Raw genomic sequence first — 18,677 nt, forward strand, 5'->3', positions numbered from 1 at the left:
ACCTTCTTGAATTCAACTGAGTGGCTTGTTGGGTCTTTATAGAGGGCAGTTAAAACACATTATTTTGGGTCTGGAATTACTGTCGGTCAGACTTTGTAAGGGCAGCAGATTTTCTTCCCCAAAGGACATTAGTGAACCAGATGGGTTTTGTAACAATCCAGTAATAACATCGTGACCGTTATCGGTGCTAGCATTTGATTCCAGATTTAATTTTCTCATTAATTGAATATAAATTCCCCAACTGCCTTCATGGGATTTGAACTCATGCCTCCAGATCATTAGTCCAGGCTTCTGGATAATGAGTACAGTAGCATCACCATTAAGCTGTCAGAACTACAAATGGCCTATAGCTATGAGTCTTGCTGTAAGAACGTGCCCTCCCCACTTTTGTTTTCTCTTGCTTCTCCTGGCTAGTCCCAACACCCCTTCCCCACAGGGCCACTGTCCTTTGTCATTCAGTTTTGCTCGCACTGACCTTTGTTCTCCTATTAACACTCTTCAGTCCCTAATGGCATCATTAACATTCCCTTTGTCTCATGTCTATGACATCTTTATCAGTCTCTCCTTAACTCCGATCTATTCCTGACTTTCCATTCTGGCCACTCCCCTTTCAAATATATAATGTATCACATTTCTATTGCAGTTCTGTAGAAGGGTCATACAAACTTAAAACGTTAACTGTGTTTCTCCCTCCGTACTGCCGCCAGATCTGCTGAGTTTAACCAGCATTTTCTGTTTATATTTAAGATTTCCAGCATCCACAGTATCTTGGTTCGGTGTTATTGAATATTCATTTATAAATTTAGAATAATTCATGAACACATGGAGTTTCACAGAATATGATTATATCACAATGTAATTATAGGTAGAAGTAGATGTGATTATATCTGACACAATCATTATAATCATTATAATGATGGGAATGAAAGGGTAGAGTATTGACACCAAGCGTGACAGGAATAAGTTCGGTAGTACAGATAGGAAGTTTCTGACTTTTAATGTTATATTACAATGTTATTTTAAAATATGTGCGGGCTTTCACCGCATTATACATGTATGTTTATTTAACTATTTAAATTAAGCTATTCCAATTATTGAGCCTGAGGGCAGGTCCCAGGAGTGGGTAGTGAACAGACAGAAACCTGATATATTTTTGACCTTCTCATGGGGTGGGAGCAGGTTCAAGTTGGAGGGGGATGGAGGGTGCATCAACATATTTAAAATTATAATGTATGAGAAACTAAAATAATATTTTTCATAATTAAGCCCACTTGAAAGGAAAGAAGGAATCTGAAAAGGTTCAGACTCTGCACGTCAGAATGCTGCAGGTTGAGAATAGCATCTTAATTATGTGATGTTGATTATGGATGCAAAACATCGTTTTATAATCAGCACAGTATGTCAACACTTGCTGTTAAAATTGATACCCTGGTAATTTTAAGTTATTTTGGGGATGGGAGGAAAACCGGCTTGCATATTGATCCTAATTATTATCTGAAAACAGTGCAAATTAGGAATTGTGAAATTCATTGAAGCGGAGCATATACCGGAAAATGAAGCAATTGTTCACCTGGTGGTAGCATCAAGTGACACTCGGCACAGCGTGGCAACTGCTGCTGATATGGAGGTGAAAAGCATGCAAAGGTAAGAATTAAACTATACTTACTATCAGCCAATTTGAGGACTTCATGTTTACATAACTTATCTCGATAGTAATGAAACATTTTCATTAAGACTGAAGCACCAAATGGTTTAATTCTGCTGCTTTATCTTATGAAAGTCATGTATGTTATTTTATAATGTGTTGCAAATTAAGGTTTGCCAGATTTATTCCTGGCACGGTAAATTATTGTATTAAGATTGATTGCGTCGATTAGCACGGTGGCACAGTGGTTAGCACTGCTGCCTCACAGCACCAGGGACCCGAGTTTGATTCTCGGCTTGGGTCACTGTCAGCGGAGTCTGCACATTCGCCTCCTGTCAGTTGGGTTTCCTCCGAGTGCTGTAATTTCTTCCCACAGACCGAAAGGCGTACTGGTTAGGGTGCATTGGCCATGCTATATTTTCCTCAGTGTACCCGAACAGGCACCAGAATGTGGTGACTAGGGGATTTTTACAGTAACTTCATTGCAGTGTTAATGTAAGCCTACTTGGGACACCAATTAATAAACAATTAAATAGGTCCATATCCACTAATTCAGAAAAATAAGAGGGGATCTAATTGAATCTATTAAAATTCTGACACGTGAGCACTTTTGGTGCTAATTGGTTCTGAAGGATGCCTGCCCTTGGGGAAATTGCTTAAATTGAAACTCTAGATATGATTAGCTGTCAAGAATTATACTTTATGTTTAAGTATTTTAATTGGTAAAAGTTATACTGATTCTTTTTGTTATAGTCTAATTGTTCTTAAGTAAAGATACTTTTAAAATAAAAACTTGTTTTAATAAAAGCTTCCTAGTGGGTCAATCTGTCTGAAGTGTTAGAATGTAACTGGTGTCAACTTTGTATTGGATGTAATGTGACCAGTGGGAACAGATATAAGGGTCAGTTGACCCAGTAAACCATGGAACCAGTTACGGAGTGATGTAATAGTCAGCTGACCCACTATAAATTAAGAACCAGTTTGGAATTGTGAAGAGCTTGGAGTTGCCCAGGGTGAGAGTAATGATTTTTCTTTACTAAACCCGTTCTTTATTTATAACTTGGAGAAAGTTTTATAAGAACATAAGAAATAGGAGCAGGAGTAGGCCATCTAGCCCTTCGAGCCTGCCCCGCCATTCAATAAGATCATGGCTGATCTGTCGTGGCTCAGTTCCACTTTCCGGCCCTCTCCCCATAACCCTTAATCTCCTCTCTTATCAAAAACCCATCAACCCGCTTCTTAAAAATATTTAGCGAGGCAGCCTCCACCACTTCAACGGGTAGAGAATTCCAGAGATTCACCACCCTTTGAGTGAAGAAGTTCCTCCTCAACTCCGTTCTAAAACGCCCCCCCTTTATCTTGAGGCTGTGCCCCCTAGTCCTACTGTCTTTTTTGAGCGGGAAGAGTCTCTCCACCTCTATCCTATCCATCCCATTCATCATCTTATACGTCTCAATGAGATCTCCCCTCATTCTTCTAAACTCCAACGAGTACAAGCCTAGTTTATTCAGCCTCTCCTCATAGCTCAACCCCCTCAACTCCGGTATCAGCCTGGTAAACCTCCTCTGCACTCCCTCCAAGGCCAAAATATCTTTGCGCAGGTGCGGCGCCCAAAACTGCACACAGTACTCCAGCTGCGGCCTCACCAATGCCCTATACAGCTGCAGCAAGACCTCCTACTTTTATATTCAATCCCCTTCGCTATGAAGGCCAGCATCCCATTCGCCTTCCTGACCACCTGCTGCACCTGCAAGCTGGGTTTTTGCGACTCATGCACAAGGACCCCGAGGTCCCTCTGCACCGTCGCCTGCTGCAGTTTTTCGCCACGTAAGTAATAGTCCTTCCTACCATTCTTCCTACCAAAGTGGACCACCTCACACTTGCCAACATTAAATTCCATTTGCCATTTCCTGGCCCATTCGCCCAGCCTATCTAGATCCTTCTGCAGACTCTCCACACCCTCCGCACAATTTGCCGTTCCCCCAATCTTGGTGTCATCCGCAAATTTCGACACCCTACACTCGGTTCCCTCCTCCAGATCATCTATATAAATGGTAAAAAGCTGAGGCCCCAGCACCGACCCCTGGGGCACTTCACTAGTCACCATCCGCCAATCCGAATAGCACCCGTTGACCCCCACTCTCTGCCTCCTATTTGACAACCAATCCTCTATCCACGCTAACACCTTACCCCCAACTCCAAGTCCCCTGACCTTCTGCAATAACCTCTTATGAGGTACTTTGTCAAACGCCTTCTGAAAATCCAGAAAGACCACATCCACCGGCTCTCCTCTATCCACCGCCCTAGACACATCCTCATAGAACTCCAGTAAATTTATATTTTCATTAACTGCATTCGAAGAAGTTCCTTCTAATGAAACATGAAGCAGTGACAGGCAATTTGTGCTTCAAGTTTAAAGTTTATTTATAATTGTCACAAGTAGGCTTACATTAACACTGCAATGAAGTTACTGTGAAAATCCCCTAGTCGTCAAACTCTGACGCCCGTTCAGGTACACTGTGGGAGAATTTAGCATGACCAATGCACTTAACCAACACATCTTTCAGACTGTGGGAGGAAATTAGAGCACCTGGAGGAAACCCATGTAAACACGGAGAGAACATGTGGACTCAGTATATGACGGTGACCCAACTCGAGAATTGAACCCAGAGCTGTGAGGCAGCAGTGCTAATCACTGTGCCATGTTCAGCTGCGGCACTGTTGTGCCTTATTATACACTCTATCCCAATTTTGACCCATCTCTGGGAAGCCAGGTAGTGTTCTCTTGGCTTTTGCAAACAAAACAACTTGTGTTTGTATATTACCTTCAATATAGCAAAACCATCCAAGGGACCTCGCAGGTGTGTTATCAAACACAATTTTGACACTGAGTTATATAAGGAGATATGAAGATGAGTAACCAAAAGCTTGACCAAAGAGGGGGGTGTTTAAGGAGCATTTTGAAGGAGGAGAGAGGCAGAGAGATTTATGAAGGAGATTCCAGAGGTCAGGCCCTAGATAACCCGAGGCATGACCATCAGTGGTGGAGAGATGGAAATCAGAGATGTTCAGCAGGCCAGAATTGGATGAGCATCAAAAAGGTTGAGTTCAGTCATTCAACATGTGGAGAATCATCTTTCAGTTTGTTGCTCTGTGAGGCAGTGTGTTAGATTCAAATCTGCTGTGAACTCGTGCGTACAATTTACAAATGTGTCAGCTGTATGCACCAATGTAAACCATAGCTGAGAAGTTAACTGCACTGTGGTCTTGATGTTGTTTAATTTTGTGCCATTACCTTCTTTAACTGCAAGTAACCCTTTTTATTAAGTTATTTTAAAAGGGAAAGCATAGTTTGTTTAATAATGTCAAAGCATACTTTCCTGTTCACTGCAGTTAATGTGTTAATTCACACAGCCAGAGATAATTTTATTTTAGTTCTTTTAAGGTTCTGCACTGACGTCTGGTTGAACTTGCCATGATTTTTTTTTTAATGCAGTGTTAGAAATTGCTGAGAAATAGTTTGTGCAGAATGAAAAATAACTTTTTAATGTTTTCACAGTATAATTGACTGGAACAATCCTATTATTGTCAATAAGCTCTACAAGATTTACCTGGGAGACATACCACTGAAAACAAAAGAGGTACATTTGTTTAGTTGGCTGCTTTGTTTTTCCTGAATCCCAAGCACCCTCGATGCACCTTTCCCACTGGATCAGAGCTTAAATGCAAAGTTTCAAGGTATATTGTTTCGGTTTGGTCTACCCTAAGTTAAGCTCGGATGGCACAAGGGATCCTACAGTTGTTTTCAAGAAGACGTAAGCAACCTGGGTTCCAGACTTTGGTCACTGCCGAATGGCCCATTTGTCAGAAATTATGTTTGTAAATCTTGAGTTCAGGACACAAACACAGATTGGCAAATCATAGGAGGGCAATCGCATCTGGAGAATTATATATCAGCATCCAAGCAGAGGATAGAAATTTTTCCAAAAAACTCCCATCTTCTGCCACTCAAGCTCAGATCAGTTAATTTAGCTCTGACCTTTCGTACTGTTAAGATATGTATCCAACATTTGGTAAGAAATCTCTTGTTTCAGGGTTCAGGTGACACTATAATCATTAAAACGTATTTATGGAAGCTGCTTTTCTCCTGTTACAAGACTTGTCTGTGCTTGTTTTGATTTCTTACAATACCAGGTTAAAGTCCAACAGGTTTATTTGGTAGCAAATGCCACTATCTTTCAGAGCGCTTGCTGCTCCTTCGTCAGGTGAGTGACGAAGACATAGCAGGAGCAGACGTAGAAGGAGCAGCAAGTGCTCCGAAAGCTAGTGGCATTTGCTACCAAATAAACCTGTTGGACTTTAACCTGATGTTGTGAGACTTCTTACTGTGTTTACCCCAGACCAACGCCGGCATCTCCACATCTTGTTTGATTTTACAGTTCTAGTTACCTTAACAGAGATGCATGCTGATCTTTTGCAGGGAGCAGCGCTGAAACCTGAACTAAAACGGGAGCCAGTTAGCACCAGGGTTAAACTGAAAATTCTCCCTCACTTATTACGGTCTAAACAAGCTGCAGAGACATTCCCAGCCAGCATACAGGTATGGACTAATTACTACCATCAAACTGGACAACTTCCATACAAACTACAACTCTCCTCTGTAAATGTTTAAGTTCAGTCTTGGATGTGTGTTGAACTGTAATACAACTGAATCCAAGCATTAATTTTTTCAGATTCATTATTTGGAGTACCACAGAACCCCTACAGTGCAGAAAGAGGCCACTCAGCCCATTGAATCTAAACCAACTCTCCAAAACAGCAGCCCACCCAGGCCCTCCCCTCCGCCCCCTCCTTGTAAGCCTGCATGTTTACCATGGCCACTCCACTGAACCTGCACAGCTTTAGACTGTGGGAGGAAACCGGAGCACCCAGAGGAAACCCACGTAGACACGGGGAAAACATGCAAACTCCAAGCAGTCTCCCGAAGCCAGAATAGAATCCGGATCCCTGGTGCTCTGAGACAGCTGTGCCAGCCACTGTGCTGCCATTTGTGATTGCTATTTTATATTTAAACTGATTTAGTGCCACCCAAGCATTTACATTTTCTCTTCTGTGAGACTTTTTGAAGGGTATTTACAATTGATCAGTTTTTCCCTCTGACAGAGCAGCATGGCTCATATGAAACTATGAACAGAGAAAGCATTTGAGTGAATTATCTTTCTTACAACACATAAATAATGTTAAAGTTTATTTATTAGTCACAAGTAAGGCTTACATTAACACTGCAATGAAGTGAAATTCCCCTAGTCACCACACTTCGGCACTCCCTCAGGTCAATGCACTTAACCAGCGTGTTTTTCAGACTGGGAGGAACCGGAGCACCCGGAGGAAAGCCACGCAGACACAGGGAGAATGTGCAGACTCCACGCAGACGGTGATCTAAGCCATGAATCGAACCTGGTTCCCTGACACTGCGAGGCAGCAATGCTAATCACTGTGCCACCATGCTGTCCATATTAACGTGAGGAAAGATCCTCCATTTTCAGACTCAATGGGTCAAATGGTCTAATCTCCTACTTCCTATTTCTTATGTGCGGAATCCTTCAATGGAGTTCAATGGAATCCCTTTGCAACAAATACATTGAAATTGTTCTTGTTGATGTTGTTGCCTGTTTCCTAAGAATCGCTCATTTAATTTTTCAATGCTTGGGGCGGCATGGTAGTTAGCACTGCTGCCTCACAGCATCAAGGTCCCAGGTTCAATTCTGACCTCTAAATTGACCCTGGTGACAGGGCAATTAGCAAGGTAAACGTGTGGGATTGCAGGAATAAGGTCTGAGTGGGATTGTGATCAGTACAAGCTCAATGGGCCAAATGGCCTCTTTTTGCATTGTAAGATGTAATGACTCCATACTCATAACCATGAACAGGGCTACAGTAACAGACCGTAAAACATTACTTTAAAAAATTAAAAGTAATGAACCCCTATATGAGTATTATTCATTATTCCTATGAGTTAACATCTTTGATTGTTTGAAACCAGCAGCATTGCGGCACGGTAGCACAGTGATTAGCATTACTGCTTCACAGCTCCAGGGACCTGGGTTCGTTTCCCAGCTCAGGTCACTGTCTGTCTGGAGTTTGCACATTCTCCTCGTGTCTGTGTGGGTTTCCTCCGGGTGCTCCGGTTTCCTCCCACAGTCCAAATATGTGTGGGTTAGGTTGGTTGGCCATGTTAAAAAATTGCCGCTTAGTGTCCTGAGATGTGTAGGTTAGAGGGATATGGGAGTAGGGCCTGGGTGGGATTGTGGTTGATGCAGACTTGAAGGGCCAAAGGGCCTCTTTCTGCACTGTAGAGTTCTACGATTCTATGATATTTCTGGGAAATTATCGACCCAATGCCTATTCTTTTCATTCTTATTACTGTGCAGCATACTTCTGATATTCCAGAATTCACAGCTAGACTCAGTGTCCTTGGTAACAGTGCAAACGTAGAAATTACACTGTGGCATCGTAAACTGTTCAAACCAAAATAAATGTTGTGTAACTGGGAGTTTAATTTGACCTATAAGTAATCTGAACATTAATTGTTCGTGTGAGGATATAGATCTATTTAAAATAGTGTTGATTCACCAGACTTGTTTTCACAGGTGGTGTATGATGGACTGTTTGGTGCCAATACAAATGCAAAATTGAGAGGACTTGCCTTGCAGTTTGTTCATCACATCTGCTTAGTGTAAGTTCTAATGTAGATTTTATACAAGTGTGCATTTATAGACATCTGTGAGTATAATACGTGCGCACATATTTTTAATGACTCAGTAGGGTAAAATAAGCGAAACATTGACCCTGATAAAAGCAAATTACAGTGGTTGCTGGAATCTGAAACCAAAAGATAAAATGTTGGAAAATCTCAGCAGATCTGGCAGCATCTGAAAGGAGAGAACAGAGCTGACGTTTCAAGTCCAGGTGACCCTTTGTCAAAGCCTTTGATCATGATACCCTCTTCAAAGTACCTCTTGTGTGAAACGCAGTTTAACTGCAAGCCTAGTGCCAGATGGATCAATGTTGAAGTGTTTTACAAGTCAAAAAACTGAGTAAATCTGTCAATGGAATACAAAATACTCAAGTGCGAAGATGAGGGTTAAGGTCCATGATTTCCCACGCGGTGAATCTTTACTAGCCCGTCACGTTGTTTCTTCCGGGCCACACAGCAGCCCAATAGTTCCCACACACGGCCAGGCAAAAAAAAAGAAAATTTTAGGGAGCACACACATAAACATATCACCCAGACGTTAAAGAAAAAGATTATAGAGCACATTGGCCCATCAGGAGGGGAGTGGGAGGAGGAGGTGATAAGCACAGTGAGGGAGAAATTAATGTCAAAATCAATGGGTTCAAGTACAGCGTGATTGAAGGCTAGGAAATGAGTGGGAGAACAAATTAAGTCAGCCCGAAGGAGGATAACTTGAAGTGAGGGGGAGCGACACAATAAATACAACTGTTTAAAATATTTGAGCTGCTCTTGATTTGAACGGACTCTTCAACTGGCTGCTTAATCTGCTATGATTCAGTTCGTAAATAAAGGTTTGTTTTTCTTCTTTTTAAACTAAGCTTTAACTTACGTGCGGCATTGCGTGCTGCAGGGCTTGACAACAATGCCAGATTCAGCTACAGTACTTCCAGAGATAATCTGATTCAACCAACTTGCCTAAAATAAATACTGCCCATGGTTTTGGGGGAAATCAATTGCAGTACTGAGTTCCTGCCATGAGAGGTTGCTGATGCACTCTTAAAACAAAAGACAGCTGGCATCATTCATCCAAATTATTTTTATTTGAATACATGGGTATCTAGTTAAATTTACCCAACCAGTGGGGTTGTCAATTTTTGGTCCAAAAATCAAGTACAAAACTATTTGATTCCCCTATATTTGGATTACGTCTTTGGATAAAGACGTAAATGATAAAAGGGCGGCACGGTGGTTAGCGCTGCTGCCTCAGAGCCAGGGATCCAGGTTTGATTCCCAGCTTGGGTCATTGTGCAGAGTCTCAACGTTCTCGCCATGTCTGTGTGGGTTTCCTCTGGGTGCTCCGGTTTCTCCCCACAGTCCGAAAGACATGCTGGTTGGGTGCATTGGCCATGCTAAATTCTCCTTCAGTGTACCTGAACAGGTGCCAGAGTGTGGAGACTAGGGGATTTTCACAATAACTTCATTGCCGTGTTAATGTAAGCTTACTTGTGACAATAATAAATAAAGTTTATCTTCTGCATTTAAAAAAAAGTAATGCTGTAAATATCAAAGCAAGGACTTCAATTGGCAGAATTTACAGATATGTACCAGCAATATTGGAAGTTTTTTTGAATCAGCATTCAAGATCTCAGCCAGTGTTGCACCAAAGCAGGCACAAACTCTTAGGGGCATATCTATTGAACACAAGTAAAAGTTTATTTATTAATCACAAGTAGGCTTACATTAACACTGCAGTGAAGTTGCTGTGAAAATTTGGTTGTCACACTCTGGCACGTATTCGAATACACTGAAGGAGAGTTTAGCATGGCCAGTCTACCTAAGCTACACGCCATTGGACAATGGGGAGGAAACTGCAGCACCCTGAGGAAACACAGACATGGGAAGAACGTGCACCCTCCACACAGACAATGACCCAAGCCGGGAATTGAACCCGGGTCCCTGGCACTGTGAGGCAGCGGTGCTAGCTGTTGTGCCGTCATGCCACCCTATAGTAAAGCATTTTCAATGTAGATAACTTTTAAAAAGTCATTCACTTCTTTGCTTGTCAATTTAGTTTTTGAGGCATGTTAAGTCGAACATTTCAAAAACATTCTCAGTAATAATTGTAATCTTCCTTTTTGTTTACAGTTGCCCTGATAATAAAATTAAACCTTTGGGGCCAATGCTTCTAAATGGCCTTACTAAATTGATCAACGAGTATAAAGAGGTAAGACTTTTGAAATCTTTTTCACCCACAGCTATGTACCTATTTTGGTGCCTGTATTTTGCTCTCTCCTATTCTCTTGTCTTTTCCCACAATGAAAATGCTGCAACTTAAACAGGGTTGAGGTTCTCCAATTGCCAACAGTCCCTGGTACCTGCCCAAGTAACCATCCTTCATGCGAGAGACAATGCTTTGTCAGGAACTATTGATCTGTGGGCATCATTGCAACAAAGTCAATTCCTGTCCTCACCTAGAGGTAACACCGCAGTAATTGGGAGTAGAAACTTCAGCTAGAGCATTGATGTGTGTTGTATCACTTGTACAACTAAGAACCATCTCCCCCCCCCAAGAGCAAGGATCAAATCTGGCATTTGGAGTTGGTTTTGAGCTTTCTATTTTCTCCATAATCCCAGACTCATTGCATGCCAGAGGAGTGTCCTCTGCCACCTCAGTCAAATTTATTACCCTCCTGTGATATAAATATTTGATTTGATTTATTATTGTCACATATATTAACATACAGTGAAAAGTATTGTTTCTTGTGTGCTATGCAGACAAAGCATACTGTTCATAGAGAAGGAGACGATAGAGCACAGAATGTAGTGTTACAGTCATAGCTAGGGTGTACAGAAAGATCAACTTAATGCAAGATAAGCCCATTCAAAAGTCTGATAGCAGCAAGGAAGAAGCTGTTCTTGAGTCAGTTGGTACATGACCTCAGACTTTTGTACCTTTCCTGATGGAAGAAGGTGGAAGAGAGAATGTCCAAGGTGCCTGGAGTACTTAATTATGCTGGCTGCTTTGCTGAGGCAGCAGGAAGTGTAGACAGAGTCAGTGAATGGGAGGCTGGTTTGCATGATGGATTGGGATACATCACAATCTTTTGTAGTTCCTTGGGCAGAGCAGGAGCCACACCAAGCTGTGATACAACCAGGAAGAATGCTTTCTATGATGCATCTGTAAAAGTTGGTGAAAGAAGTTGGTGAAAGTTGTCGCTGACATGCCAAATTTCTTTAGTCTTCTGAGAAAGTGGTGGGCTTTCTTAACTACAGTGTCAGCATGGGGGGATTAGGATAGGTTGTTGGTGATCTGGACACCTAAAAACTTGAAGCTCTCAACCCTTTCTACTCCATTCCTGTTGATGTAGATAGGGGCACATTCTCCTTTATGCTTTCTGAAGTTGATGACAATCTCATTTGTTATTGTTGCCGCACCAGTTCACCAGATCCTCTCTCTCATTCCTCTAATCTGTTTTGTCAGTCTTAGTGTCAAGTTAGCCACTGTCTTGACAGTGAAAGTCAGCAGCCAGTCACCTCTGTGCGTTGCTGCCATAGCTAATTCTGTCCCTACCCAGACTGTGCAAATGCAGTTCCATTAGGGAATGCTAACTGGCTGTCTGCTAATCCAGCTAATTTTGACTCCATAAGGACAATTGAACCTAGTCGTAGCGCATGTACCGCTAACTGAGCACAGACTGAGATTGCATGTGGAGCCTTTCTCCTTTATATGGCTGAGGTACTCAGTACCTTGGCGTTCGTAGGCATTTACGGATGTACTCAAGAAGATGTAATTACCTTTAGTGCATTGTAAGCAAGTTGATTTTGTTTTTTCTTTCATCCTATTTGCGTTTTTCTGATATTTGACCTGCAAAGCTATTCAACATCTTAGTCACAGTTTCCTGCCTCTAGAATCTGTAAGAGATTGCATCTTATGTTAATTGTTCTTGCTTTATCTTATCCAAGGATCCAAAAGCCCTATCCATGGCATATTCAGCAGTTGGAAAATTATCCAGGTGAATATTTCTAATTTTATTTGTTTTCTTTTCTAATTTTATTTGTTTTCTTTTCTAATTCTGTGAACTGTTGACATACAATTGTGATGGTGTGCACCTTCTTAGAATGATGGAAAGTGCGTAGGTGATGTTTATCTTATGGGGTAGCATGATGGCACAGTGATTCGCACTGCTGCTTCACAGCACCAGGGAATTGGGTTCAATTCCAGCTTCCAGTTACTGTCTGTGTGGAGATTGCACATTCCTCCAGTAGTCCAAAGATGTGCAGGTTAGGTTGATTGGCCATGCTAAATTAACCCTTAGTGTCCCAAGATGGATAGGATAGGGTGATTAGTGGGGTAAATATGTGTGATTAGAATGACAGCCTGGGTAACATGCTCTGTCAGAGAGTCAGTTAAGACTCGAATGGCTGCCTCCTGTACTGTATGGTTTCTATATTTTGGGCTTTATTTTTTTCAAAATAGTTCTTCTGAATTTGGGAAACTGCTTGTCTCCAGCAACGTATGCTATCTCCAATTGCAAAATATCATGCTTAACATTGTTCTTAATTAGTGAGTCCTTTCCATACTCCATTTCATAGAACATTCTGAGCAACCAACATCTCGTGAGACAAAATTGATAAAGGGTTTTGATAGAAATTGTTTCCATTGGCAGGAGAGTTGGTAACCAGAGGACACAAGTTCAAGGTAATTGGCAAAAGAGCCAGAGGTGGGGTGGTGGGGCTTTTAATTGTGCGCAATGCTTAATAATCTGGACTGCATTGTCTGATGGAAGCAGAGCTCGCAGAGCCCTTTCAAAAGAGAGTTGGACAAATACTGGGAGGGAAAACATTTGCAGGGAACATACAGTGGGAGTGGGACTAATTGGATAATTCTTCAAAAGAGGCACAGTGGGCTGAACAGTGCCCTCCCTGACTTTATGATAAGTACAACCTGTTCCTGTTACGTTCTTATCTGCACTGTACCAAAGATGAGGAGTTATGTGGTACAGGGGAGGCTTAACTGGGGAAACAATTAGTACAAGCAGTTTAAACAAACAAAAACATTGTGGATGTCTCTCTCATCATCTAAAAGATTGTCCACATTCAGAATTAATAATAAAACCGTAATTTATTAACCATTCAAGCCTTCCAGTACCATAAACATGGAAGACTTAGATACCTGTACATATTGTGTAACTATTACGTTATCAATGAAATATGTTTTTCTACCCTACACATTTAGCCGTTTACCGCAACTTTTCACAAAAGATTTAGCACTTGTGCAACAGTTTTTTGAAGCCATGTGTAAGGTATGTGGAATTTCTCACAGAAATTTTCCTTTTATGTTATAATGTCTGATTGTGTTTCTAACAAGGGATTTTTAAAATCTGTTTTATTAATAGGAAGGGCCTGACATCAGGCTTTCCATTCAGGAAGCTTTGGCTATGATGGTAGGCGCCTATTGTTCCTTGCAAGGAGCTTCTCTTACACTCATGGAAGCTCTGGTTGCTGCATATCTGGAGAAGGTATGTCCAAATTTATAACTGAATGCTATTAAACTGATATAAAGAATATCCTTCATGCTGTGACCATTTTAAACAACAGCCTTTATATTAGCATCTTTAATGTAGTAATATAAGTACCTTGCAAGTGTCATCAAACCATGTTTAACACCAAGCCATGGAAGGAGATATGATGGAACAGAGTGCTTCACTGTAAAAATAGCTATATTTTTCATTGAGGGATATGTGGCGAGAATTAAAGAATTTTAAATGTTCATTGCAGTGTCTATTGCACTAACTTAATGCATTATGGCATTCTATGATAATAAGTGTAGACAATTCAGGATATTAATTTGAAATGTTAAGTTATGAAAGGACTGGCATTTATGACTTCTCTCAAAAAAAGAAGCATTGCACCTACAATTAATGCCTGTAGCAATGCTTTATAGTGTAGGAGTAAACCTCAACATTTTGTTGTTTTACTGTTTGCAGTTAAGTTTTTCTGCAAATACAATGTAGTGTTGTACAAAACTGAATACTAACAGCTACACTGAAGGTAGTACATTGACTTTCCAGTTTGGTTTTGGAAATTCTCAATGTCAAATGGCTGCTCTAAAATGAGATGTAAAAGCAGAGAGGAGGAGCAACATGAATTTATTTTTACCGTGTCTCTGAATCATATTTTCTTGCTCTTTTTACAGCCTGAAGTGCAAGTGCGGCAAGTTGCCGTGAAGTTTGCCAGCAAAGTGTTTGCCTCAGACCATATTCCATCCAGATACATGCTGTTACTTGCTGCAGGAGACCCGTAAGTTTTCTCGTAAAAACAACAGAGCGCTACATCCTTACATTATAGGTCAAAGAGGTGGGTTTTAGGAGGAGGGGTGGAGAGGTTTGTTTCAAAGCTTAGGACCCAGACAGCTGAAGGCATAGCAGCCAACAGTGGAGCAATGAGAATCAGAAATTGCCAAGAGAGCAGAATTGGAGGAACATTGAGTTTTTTTTATTCACTTGTGCTAGTTGGCCAGCATTTATTACCCTCCCTAATCGCCCTTGGAGGGCAGTTGAGAATCAACCTCATTTCTGTAGCTCTGGGGTCACATGTAGGCCAGACAGGTAAGGACAGCAGTTTTCCTCCTCTAAAGGACATTAGTGAACCAGATGAGTTTTTCCGACAATCAACAATGGATTCATGGTTATCAGTACATTCTTAAATTCAGGTATATATACTTTTTAAAGTTCAAATTTCACCATCTGCCATGGTGGGATTTGAACCCGATCCCCAGAATATTAGCTGAGTTTCTGGATTAGTAATCTAGCGATAATACCACTGGGCCATCTCCTTCTCTAGAGAGCTTGGGAATTGTGGAACTGTAGGAGTGAGGCCATGGGGGAATGTGAAAACAAGGGTGCAAATTTTTAAATCAATGGGGACGATTCCCCCATCTCACTGAGCTAATTTTGTAGTACAGCGGACCAGGAGATTCTCGCATGGTCGATTCATGGGATTCGCGTGGGCGTTCCCGCCCCGTTAGCATCTCCTAGCGCCAGATTTCTGGCACTGTCAGCTCCTCGCTGGAAATCAGGAGGTGCCAAGACCCTTTAAATGGTTATTTTAATATACTTTACATATAATTAGGGCTGGGACTGAAGTCTCTGGGGAGCTAGCAGCCTAATCCCCCTCGCTGGAGTGAAGAGGGGGGCAAACAGAACCTCCCAGAGGGTCGGGAGGAAAGGTGCTCCTTGGGCATTGGCACCTTGGCGATGAGTGCCTGTGCCCCTGACATTGTCCAAGGGGCAAAGTACCAATGCCCAGGGGCACTGCCCAGCAGTCATGGGGCAGGGCCTGGTAGGCCAATCAATAGAGATGAGGGGGGTTCTGCTGCCACTATACAGACAGGATTGGTGGGGGAAGGAGGGAGGTCGTGGGGAGTCATGTGGTAATGGGGGAGGGCGGGGTTAGCCTTCTGCAGGGGTTGGGACTGCAAGGGTGGGGTATCAGGTGGGATGGTGGTGGTGGCGGTGGTGGCTGGCGATCGGGCCGGGCCAGGAGTGGGTGGTTTCGGGGCTAGCCCGGGAACGGTCTGGGGTCTAGCAATCGGACCGTGGAGGGGTTCTGAGGGCCGGTGACGCAGGGATCGCAGGGCTGGCTTGCAATCAGGAGGCCAGCAGTGCAGGGCCAACAGATTGGCGCATGCACAGTGGCCTGGTCAGTGCTATGCTGCCGGCCTTTCCAGCGGGAATAGGGCCCCACACCAATATTTAACATTCACGCTAGTGCACTCTGTAGTGCACAGTGAGAGATTCTTCTCTGACCTCCCACTGAAGAAAACAGTGTGAATTACTCCAGTTTTCATGCAAATGTGACACTTTTTTGGGAAAATTCTGGTCAATATATCACGTAATCAAGAGCAACAATATAGGTCAGCAAATGCGAGGGGAGATTGGTGCGGGTCAGGATACAGGCATTAGTTTTGGATATGGGGAGATTAAATCCATTGAGGAAATAAGTGTACTGCTTAACCTCTTGTCAGAACAGCTTATTTTTAAACATTTGTTTCTATTCACCATTTGTTCCCACTGTATAATGGGGACTGTTTAATTGAGTAAGAGCAAATGAAGCAGACATATCAACTTGCACGTTTGTTAAATTAGCACTGAATCTAAACATCATGAAACAATCAGCCAAGAATACTAAATTTGGCTATTGAGCTCTCTGTTTTCTATTAGGAGAGAGGAAGTATATGGCGAAGCAAGACACGTTCTGAGGGCTCTTCCAAATCAAACGACAGAGAAGGAAAGCACTCCTAAGGTCATGCCATCCTTTCCTGAAATGGTCCATTACATCCAGGATAAGGTAATATTTTTTTCTTCTCAATAGTTTTGCTATGAGGCTCCATTGGTGATTCCAATTCACCACTTTTACCAAAGAAAACAGCCAGAGTTATGAATGAGCGATAGGTTACCATTCCAACAACTCTACTCCATAGTGCAACGTTGCTCAATTCAAATTAATTATAAAAGTTGAATTGGCCTTCCGTTTACACCAATGTTGGTGCCATTCAAATCCTGAAAAAGTATATTTTTTTACACATGGCTTTTTATACTTAAGTCTCATCCTTTTTCATAAAACGTTTGTGTTTGTAACAATCATTCAATTAATTGTTGGAGCAAAACATGCTAAGAAGTGACTAGAAAACTAATCCACAAAAATCCATACATGGTGGCATGGTGGTTACTGCTGCTGCCTCAGAGAGTCAAAGACCCGAGTTCAATTCCCAGCTTGAGTCACCGTCTGTGCAGAGTCTGCACATTCTCCTCATGTCTGCATGAGTTTCCTCCAGGTGCTCCGATTTCCTCCCACAGTCAGAAAGACGTGCTGGTTAGGTGCATTGGCTGTGCTAAATTCTCCCTCGGTGTACCTAAACAGGCAGCGAAGTGTGGCGACTAGGGGATTTTTACAGTAACTTTTTTGCAGTGTTAATGTAAGCCTACTTGTGACAATAATAAGTAAACTTAAACCATACTCTGTCTGCTTAAAGATGTCTTTAATGTGGTTAACCTGTTTAATAGGATTGGTCTTTACATTTCCATTGTTGCGGTCAAGGCTTGACAACATGAAATACAACCTGGATTAGGTTTTGGTCTCTTAAGCCTACTTGGCCATTCACTAAGATCATGACTGACCCGCTTAATTTAGTACCCAAAATGAGAACATAAAATATCAGCACAGCAGTTTCATGCACTATCCCCTAAAAAACGATTCAACTACCCCATTCCATCCTTCAGTTAACGAGAAAACAGGTATCCTCATTTTGATTTTCCTTCTCAACAGGCATCTCAGAGGATAAAAACATCAGCAAAATATACTGTTGGAACATACATTCTGCCATTTAATCCTGCTACATACAATGAGGTAAGAAGAAATAAGATGAAAGAGATCAGGTGGTGTAGAAATTTGTTTGATACCCAAAATAGATTGCTGGAACATTCAGATTACTTGCAATGTTATCCCCTAATTTTGGCATGTAAAATGAAAATAATAAAGTCAAGGGTGATTCAAATTGATTAGTGAAAGCAGAAAGGTTTAGTTGGCGTAATAACTGATATAGGAAGAATACACGGACCTGAGCGACCATTCAGAATTTCCAAATGGAAATTCAGTTGCCGACAGAGGTTTTGACAACACGTGTAACATGGAATGGAAGCATTATCTATTCATTAGCTGATTTATCTAATTTAATTCACATCACACGTATGTGTGATGCAAGAATAATTGATCTTGTGCAACGGGGGTTGTGCTACCGCAAATGCCACAGAGTTTAAACTGAGCCTTTTAACATTTATGATGGGATCTCACATGAGAACTATTTTCATGATCTAGAGGGGAATAGCAATTGTACCATTAAGCTGAAAGTTGACATAATCATTTATTGCAAGAGTAAGTGTACCCAATGTCACAGTGATTTTCACAATTTGGGAAACCTTCTTTAATTTGTTGTATTGGTTTTATTTGAAACCCATTGATTTCTTAGAGAATGTTTGACAATATTAACCTTCAGGTTGAAAGATGACTTTTCCTTTAATTTCTTTCTAAATTAAACCATAACTCTTCTTTTCTGTCCATTTCAAGTTCATGCAAAATTCTCCTTTAGATAGTCAAAATTTCTAGCCAGCATTCGTTTTTATTTCAGCCAGCTTTGTTCAATAGCTTCTTTAGGTAATGGTTTGCAAAACATATGGTGTATACCTTCTCTAAGATTACATCATGCTGGCAGACTAGAGTGCAGCTTTCTGTGTCACA

General features: G+C 41.6%; 1 protein-coding gene across 1 annotated transcript in view; it reads left to right on the top strand.

Annotated features, from left to right (window-relative positions):
* The window catches only part of ecpas (Ecm29 proteasome adaptor and scaffold), a 96,607-nt gene that overhangs the window by 24,779 nt on the left and 53,151 nt on the right, over nucleotides 1-18,677 (top strand). Inside the window, exons 7-17 of the mRNA XM_080188420.1 lie at nucleotides 1,505-1,644; nucleotides 5,205-5,286; nucleotides 6,126-6,245; nucleotides 8,296-8,381; nucleotides 10,527-10,605; nucleotides 12,345-12,394; nucleotides 13,618-13,684; nucleotides 13,778-13,900; nucleotides 14,578-14,681; nucleotides 16,604-16,730; nucleotides 17,709-17,789. Coding sequence (XP_080044546.1) covers nucleotides 1,505-1,644; nucleotides 5,205-5,286; nucleotides 6,126-6,245; nucleotides 8,296-8,381; nucleotides 10,527-10,605; nucleotides 12,345-12,394; nucleotides 13,618-13,684; nucleotides 13,778-13,900; nucleotides 14,578-14,681; nucleotides 16,604-16,730; nucleotides 17,709-17,789 — 1,059 coding nt within the window. The remainder of the gene's footprint in view (nucleotides 1-1,504; nucleotides 1,645-5,204; nucleotides 5,287-6,125; nucleotides 6,246-8,295; nucleotides 8,382-10,526; nucleotides 10,606-12,344; nucleotides 12,395-13,617; nucleotides 13,685-13,777; nucleotides 13,901-14,577; nucleotides 14,682-16,603; nucleotides 16,731-17,708; nucleotides 17,790-18,677) is intronic.

This window comes from Carcharhinus amblyrhynchos, chromosome 5, assembly GCF_965287045.1.
Source record: "Carcharhinus amblyrhynchos chromosome 5, sCarAmb.v2.hapA, whole genome shotgun sequence".
Lineage (NCBI taxonomy): Eukaryota > Metazoa > Chordata > Chondrichthyes > Carcharhiniformes > Carcharhinidae > Carcharhinus > Carcharhinus amblyrhynchos.